This window comes from Anopheles coustani, chromosome 3 (genome assembly GCF_943734705.1).
Source record: "Anopheles coustani chromosome 3, idAnoCousDA_361_x.2, whole genome shotgun sequence".
Lineage (NCBI taxonomy): Eukaryota > Metazoa > Arthropoda > Insecta > Diptera > Culicidae > Anopheles > Anopheles coustani.
In genome coordinates, this window is record NC_071288.1 from 75832583 (window position 1) to 75840841 (window position 8259).

At 48.4% G+C, this 8259-nt stretch overlaps 1 protein-coding gene across 1 annotated transcript; it reads left to right on the plus strand.

Annotated features, from left to right (window-relative positions):
- Nucleotides 1-281: 281 nt before the first annotated feature.
- LOC131272804 (enhancer of split mbeta protein-like) lies at nucleotides 282-1022 on the plus strand. The gene has a single exon (XM_058274665.1). The coding sequence runs from the start codon at nucleotides 282-284 to the stop codon at nucleotides 1020-1022; it is 741 nt and encodes a 246-aa protein (XP_058130648.1).
- The last annotated feature ends 7237 nt before the right edge of the window (nucleotides 1023-8259 follow it).

Consider the following 8259-nt stretch of genomic DNA (forward strand, 5'->3'; position numbering starts at 1 on the left):
GATCTCGCTTACAGTGTAGTGTCATTGTGTGACGTCAAAGCCAGAGCGCAAAGTCAGAGCAGAAGGACAACAAGGATCCTTGGTGTGGTTGTTTGTTGGTGAAGCAGTAAAAGATTCCAAAGGATATATCAAGGCGAAGGAAGTGTGAAGCTGGGGTTTGTTGAAGAAGAGTTAAAGAGACGTTTACCCGCCAGTGAAAGTGAGCGTTGGTGTTGGTGCGTGTCAAAGCGCGTGAGGTGCAACGAGATAAAACAAAAAAAAAAACAAAACACACACACAAAATGGATTACGCAAACATGGTGTCGGAGTCGAGCCTGAACGGTAAACTACAGTCCTCGCTGGAGCCAGTGTCCCGCACCTACCAGTACCGGAAGGTGATGAAGCCGATGCTGGAGCGGAAGCGCCGGGCGCGCATCAACCGCTGCCTCGATGAGCTGAAGGAGCTGATGGTGTCGGCGCTGCAGTCCGAGGGCGAGAACGTGGCCAAGCTGGAGAAGGCCGACATCCTCGAGCTGACCGTGCGCCACCTGCACAAGCTGCGCCGCCAGCAGCGTCTCGCCGCCAACCCCGTCATCGATGCCGACCGCTTCCGGGCCGGGTTCACCCATGCCGCCAACGAGGTGTCCCGCTGTCTCGCCTCCACGCCCGGCGTCGACATCAAGCTCGGAACCAAGCTGATGACGCACCTCGGCCACCGGCTGAACGATCTCGACAAAGTGTCCCCGCTGTCGGTGCACGTGGAGTCGCCCGGATCGCCCACACCGGGCGGAGCCCCGACCACCGCCTCGCCCCCGATCTCCCCCTTCTCGGCCGCCTCGTCCTCGGCCGGCGATGTGCAGATGTACCCGATGCCGCTGACGCCCCAGTCGTACCGCAGCGAGGAGTCCTCCTCTCTGCTGCTCGCCCCCTCGACCACCCCGTCGCCGAACCCGAGCGAGTGCGACGCCGACCATCACCACCATCAGACCGGCGGTCTGCTGAAGATCCAACAGTCCGGCGAGCCGGTCTGGCGGCCCTGGTAACCGCGGGGACCACCGCCCACCACCGTCCCTCCCAAATGGAAACCAAATCCTCTCAATCCATAGATCTCATCAGTTTTACACCGAAGGAATAAGGGAACGATTTGCGCAACGGCAGGTAAAGACAGCCAGACCAGGGTAGTTCCAAGCGAAAGGATTGTGAGGCGAGAAGGCAAAACGGAAGAAGGAAGAAGGAAGAAGGTTTGCAGCTTTAATAGTGTTTAGCGAATTTTAGTTCTTACAAACTCTAGCGATAGGAAGAAGCAAACGAAGAACGAGAACAGCAAAAGAAAAGGGCCAGTGTTAAAAGGACGCGTTGAAGAAGGGTTGAAGTTTCAGTTTTTTTTCTTATATTTCATTCTTGTTAAGGAGAGCAGAAGGAGAAGACAATTTTCATGTGATATTAACGGTACGGCCACAGCGTCAGGAGCCTGACAAAGGGTGAGGAGGGCTTTCCCAGCTTTCCATTAGACGATGCATTTAAAAGGAAGCGACGTTTCTAGCAAAACGCCCCAGTTTTTAGTGTTAAGTTCACAGTTTCCAACAAAGCGGTTCGCGGACCGAAAGACTTAAGATTGAAATGTTTTTTTTTTCTTTAATTGTTATCGGCGAGGAAAGGAAACGAGGCAAATTGCAAGATTTCATATCGCATGCAATTTCTGTGATTTCATATTCAAAACAAATCAAAAAGAAGCGAATATCGTGATCGCAGCTGAAGAAAGTAAGAATAAAAGAAAAAAACATTGCTCGAATCATTGTACAAAACATAAATCCAAACTGTTATTCTTTGATTTTTTGGGGGTTTTGGGTGGGCCGGGGGGAAAAGTTGGAAGGGGGAAAATTCACTCTCAATGGGGTTTTCATTGAAAAATGCAATTTTGATTTTTATTCGTTTATGTTTGAACATTTTATTTTTAAAACAAATTAATTATTGAGCTTAACAAACACCATATCAATTTATGAAAATATATGCCATGTTTTGATTTTTGTTCATCCTTGATATCCCTTTTGAATTGCTTTGTGCAACCGTGACATTGATTGTTGTAATAAGTTCATCAATTTAAAGTCTTCTAAATTCTAATGTCCTAAATTCTACTTCCTATTTAATTTGAGATCAATTAATTCAAAATCATAAAATCCTTCTCTCATACGCATAAAATATAACAACTAATCTCTTCCTTAATTGCTTTTCATTATTAGTACTCCGTTTCTAACAAGCATCCTGTTGGTGAGGCATTAACGGCATCGAACAATGAGGATTGTTTTTTCTCGCCGTCTTGTGTTGTGTCTGAATGTTAAGACCGAGCTCAAGCTGTCACGATTAACGGTCAAACGATACTTAACACCAAGCCAACGGTGCTTCTTCGGCACGTCCGGGTGGTTGGCTGCCTGTGTGCGTATGTAAACAACTTACTTTCATTCACCGGCCAAGCCAATATAAGCGGCCGCCGATGATGACGATGATGCAGGCATGAATCATCTGATCCGTCGACGCTGCCTTTCCCACGCTGCTTCGGCACGTACGGCGCAGGGAAACAGGATCCTTTCTGCGTGGCTTGTTTTTTTGTCTTCCTCTTCTGGCCAACCCCTGCCGGGTCCGTGATGCATGAAAATGGATTGCTCTTGCGTGTGTTCCTTTTCGCGTGTGTGTTCGCCTTTGTTTGCCGGTCGGGCGAACAGGTTGCCTTGGCGCAACTGTCAAAATGCATTACGGGGTTTCAAAAACTTTACTGGTTGCTAGCGAAGGAAGGGAAGAAAGTGGAAACAACAAGGGAACATCCTTGCACAACGTACAAGGTCATCCTTGAAGAGTTCGTAACGGGTATCCTCGTTTGAATCCCGTCTGTTATGGCAACAGTTAAGCTTCAAGCGAGCTTTACTATAAAGTTCAATGACATATTTACCGTTTCGTTCCCGGTTCGCTACCAAGGTGTATACAAATGGCCTGGAAAACACAGTACTTAAAGCAAAGCGGTAACTTGACGATTTTAGATATAACAAAATCCGTTGATGCGAAAGAACTTGCCATCAAGTTTTTCATAAAGTTTCTTCTGAAAAGAACCTTATTTGTTTATGTTTTGATAAGTTGGATGGTCTTAAGCAAACTCCTTGTCTAGTGGGATATTCAAACTCGTGATCGTATGTAAATTATGTTCGATGAGACTTCTGAAGTATTTTTGTATTTATCGACGATTTAAAACACTTTACCGAATGAATTAATTTAACTTACAAAATGCCAGAGTATGTATGGACAGTATCTGAAAGATTCATCAGAAAAAAAGGATGCTTGCGAAGCTTCAACAGTTCCGATTCAAATAATCAATTTTTAAATTTTCAAATACTTTATCCATGGTATGAACAAGATGAGGAAAACATACACGCATTCTCACCACGTTTTTCGCCCCACCACAAAATGTGTCTCGGCTTAACGATGGCAGGTGGTTGGAAAAGTGCTCGCACGGAAAATTAGTGCGTAGAGCGTGAGAAAATGAATGAACTGTCGCCGAAACGGGCTGAGAAAATGTCAGTGCATAGGGGTTTTTTTATGTTCATCTATGTTCCCTTCCGACACCCTGCTGCATCATGAGTCGTCGGGCATGAATGAATTTAAAACTGCAAAGGGGGGACTACACGCACACGTACAGCAGACGCGGTGTGTGGATGGAGAACGGTTCCGGCTGGGCGCGCTTGGTCCGGCTGCGATGTCCGGTACAATCGTCAAGAGACCGTCGTTGTTACGGTTGGCAGGATTAAAATCTTCCCACGCGATAAAGACGGTAGAGGAAAAATGAAATAAATGTGCGTCATAAAGCCTACCTTAATATCGTTTATTCTTCTTCGGGAGGCTCTTAATGAGCTGAAGATGTTCGGTTCGGTGAAATAAAATTGCCGAAATAGACATCTAATGAGTGATATCAGCCACTCGGGGTAGGTTTATTGAAAAGCTAGCTTTGTTTCCTTCGTTTTTTCTTCTCTCCGACTAGTCTGGAAAATCGGCGGCCACCCACACCCGCCACCCGGGGGTCATTGGCACGCGAATCGCGAGACGGTCAAAGTCGTTTGGCATTTCAGGATTTTCTCTTAATGGGCCGTCGGACGTCGCTGCGGGAGCCACTGACCTCACTCGGGCTCGGGAATGCCATTCCAGGAGGTAGCCTGCCAAGCGCAGTCGATCAGCGTGTCAAAATCGGGGTGACCGGGACACAGGACGAACAGGGCGAACGACTTGTGGCGCAAAAAGAGAGTGCCCTGCGTGTCCTCCGAGCGAGCGAGTGTCGGTTTTGTGTTTTGGTTTTTCCCTTTTTTCCCGCAAAGAAGGAGGACCATTGAACTCCTGACCGACACTGCAGACGCGCGTTTCGTTTGCGACGGCTGGGGAAAACAGGAGAAAAAAAAAGGATAAGAAATGCCAACCATCGAAGGCGAAAAACACAACAACAACAACACGCAAGCAACAGCAGCATAAAAAGCGAAAAAGACGCGAAACATAAAACAACCAACGCGTTTCGCGCGCGTTGCGAGACGGACAGCTGGACCGTGGTGAGCTGTGAGGGAGAGAGTGTGAGTGAGATCTCTCACCCCCATCATCCCCTAATCGAAACTCTCTCACCTCCGTGCTCACCGAAGCGTGCATTTTCTCATCAACCCCTCATTGCGATCTTGGGGAACGCGACGTTTCAGAACTCGTCCCTTTACGTACCTTGATGTTTTCCTTTTTGCCTCTCCCCTTGTCCTTCGTCACACCCACCATCGGGGGGTGCGCGCGGTTTTTCCATTCTCACTCGCCAACTCGCTCCCGTTTTCTCACACGAACACCCGTTTGTTGCTCCGCCGAGAGAGCGCGTTCGAAAAACGGACGAAAAATCGCCACTCGGCGAGACGGCCGTCGCTCGGTGCGAGTTCAGTTTATTTTCAACAGCCGATTAACACGAAAGTAAGACACCGCACAGGGCTCGGAAAACGGTCCCGGTAGCACCCAGTTTTTCCTTCCACTTGCGGCGTTAAGGGAGGGAGGAGATTGTGTGTCTCTGTGTGAAAATTCTTCCCGTGGAGAAAAGTCCCCGCACCGAACGGCAGTGCTTGCCAAATTTGCCTTTCGTCTGTGCATATGTGTGTGTGTGTGTTTGTATGTGGTGAAAAATATTCTAGTTGCTTTAGGGGTGGAAATGAAATATTTCGTGTTCCGTCGCTTTTTCACTGAACTCCTTCGGGTTCGACTGGCTCCAGAGAGGCCATAGAAATAACCGTGTGACACAGTTTAAAGTTTTGCAATAAATTCCTGTGCAGATTGACCTTCGATTGAAAAGTGAAATACAACAACAGAACTGACGAAGAAAACCGAAAGGTCGCCTCCGAATCCATCGAAGGTGAACCAATTTGGGGTTCCATTGTTCGGGAAATCAAGGATAAAGAAAAGAGACGTACAACAATGGACGACAAGAACAAGAAAAAAACAAATCAAAAGACGGGCTGGAAAAAAAAGGATTCGTCATGTCCAGCTAGCAGCAAAGCAGCACAAAGTGGCCGTGTGTGAATTTTTGATGCTCATAAAATCAATACCGAGCATGGAGATCTGGCGGAGATAGGGAGTTGAAAATTGATTTTATCTCAATTTGCGCTCCCAACGTGAACCGTGGGGCTAGCAGAAGGACCGCAAACATGCACACGTACAATCAGACACACACACACACACACACACACATACGATAGGGGGGAAAACAGCACACGGATCCTGAGAGTTCGAGCAGAAACTAGAAAAACCGCACAAATTCTCAACGTTCTGAATTGAGAAAATCAAATCAGCGCTACAGTGTCGATGTGTTTGTGTATGTGTGTTTGCAAGAGAGAAGGAGCGAGAGAAAGAGAGAGTGCGAGAGAGAGAGAGAGAGAGTGTAAAATTTGTTGTGGTCCGGAAAAGCCCGAAGTGGCGAAGTGGAAAACCCGTCTGCCCCGACGGTGAGCGAGTGTGTCGTCGCGAGTCGGATCGGTCGGTCGCGGGTTTCGGGGAAGCTCTGATTTGCTCACTTTGGCGTACAGGTTTTGACCAAGGGGAAGGTGGTATCCGTTTCCTCTCCCCCCCACCTTTCACCCATACTCCTACCCCACTCTCTTCGCGGTCCTTTTTGAAACACGAACAAGAAGTGCAATCGGGATTTAGTGGATTCCATTAGTGCGGATCTCATTCCCCCAACTACCACCATCGCTTCGGAGGTTAGTGTTTCGCGCCCCCTCTTCTCTCCTCTCTCACACGTTTTCCGTCGGGAGTTTTGGTGGAAAAAGGATTTACGAACGTGCCCTCCCAAGGGCGTTAGTGGTGGCAAAGTACTACAGGGCGGCAACAATTGAGAGGAAATTCAATGAGCCACAACCCCGGGGGGTTTTGGGGCGAACGGATGCGGAATAGAAGATTTGGTTTCATTCGGGTAAAAATCTCGTTCTACTTCGCCCCGCGGGGAAACCGTGGAAAGCGGAAAAAAGCCTCCCACTTGGGACGGAAACTTTCCTCCCATGTTCGCTTCGCGTGTCGACATATTTTGGCGAATTCGTGCGATGTTTCGTACTTCGTCTCGTGCTAAATGTACTAAACGTTCGTGAGCGTGAGTGTGAGCGTGATAAGTGCCTTTCCAAAATCTCCAATCGCGGTAAAGTCAGCGAGTGAATGGGGAAAAATAAATAGACAAATAAATAAATCAACCCGCGCACGGAAACGCCAAAGTCGATCCAATTTGCCATAACATGACTTCAACGTCACACGCAGACTCCTGACTTGAGTCCCGACACCAATCCCGAAAGACGAGGGAAAACAACAAAAAAAAGGAAATCGAAAAAAAAACGAGGGAAAATTTCGAATCAGCAAAACGAGTACAACGAGCGCAAAACGCGTAGACCGGGCGGAAGGGGGAACGGGGACTGGAGGACGGTGAGGGTGAAAGAGTAAAATAAAATACTCATCAACCGATATAGCCGGTCGCAGTTGAGGCGAGTCGTGGCGACATACATTATAAATAGAATTTCCCTTTTTCCGCACACTCTACGGGGGCAGGGAACGGGGGCAATGGGTGTGAGGGATGGAGGAGGGGAGGGAGTTCGCCACCAGCGAGGAAAACCAACACGCCTCGTTGGATGACACGGTCCTGGTGTGTAGGATACGCCGATGCGTGCTTTTATATTTAGAGATAAAGTGTGGTGAATAATCGCAACGGCGTGCGATTTGGGGAAACTTTGGGGTTGGGAAAAGGAAAACAGCGAGTCGCTACCAAAATCGAATACCAAGCGGAAGGGGAGTTTCCGGATTGGGACGCGGGATTACGCTTATGGATTAGCCGGGGGGGATTATTGGAACTCCGGGCCAGCAAACATCGGTCGATTGTTTCGAGTGAACGAGTGAAGTCCGTGAGACGAGAGTGAGTGGTGGTGGTGTTTCTGTTTAATTTTTCACAACCTCACGTTCGGCTGTCAAACACACCGGAACGGGAGGTAAAAAATAGATTTCCTTACCTCGTTTGGAGCCGGCCGCTCCCGCCGGACTCCGGGCCTTAATTCGAGGTGCGTGTCACCACGTCGATGCGTGCGTGATTGGAAAGAAGATATTTTTGAGTTTCCCCTCGCGAACATAAAAAAAAGGAAAACGAAAAGTTGCAGTCGAAGAAGACACGCGCTCGCCCGGCATCAGAAAACAAACCAAAAAGGCAACGCCAAAAGCAACTGTCAAAAACATGTCCCCCATGATAACGATGTCAAACAGATGTCAAAGGGAGGAAAGGAGAGCAAATAACAGATAGGGCAGGATAGAAAGAGAGAAAAGGAATGTAATAAACAACATCGCAAAAGGCTACTGCCGCATTTTTTTCGATGTATCTGGTCTAATCTACTAACACTCTCAATGGTGCACCACTACCTTTCCCGTGTACTAACAAGGCATCTGTCAAAAACGTGCGCGCCGGAGATTTCGGGAGTTGATCTCATCGCTCCCTCGTTTTGCCAATCCGTTTTCTGGCCAGCTTCCTGTTCCTGTCCCCGGTTCCGCCGTCGGGTTCTCTGAGGACACCGTAATGCGGTGTGTGATTAATGAGCCAGCAGTTGGCATAGGCATCGTCCCGCCAAAGGAGCACTCGGAACAAGTGGCAGATTTTAGTGTCCGCGACACTGAGAACCTAAGGAAGGCGGAGGGAACCGTGTGAGACTCTGCTTCTCCGCCATCCGTGTCGCGTTCGTGTGGGTGATGTGACCTCGTGCTGGT

Coding starts and splice junctions, on each gene's coding strand:
- LOC131272804 (XM_058274665.1), top strand. CDS start 282: ATGGATTACGCAAACATGGTGTCGGAGTCGAGCCTGAACGGTAAACTA.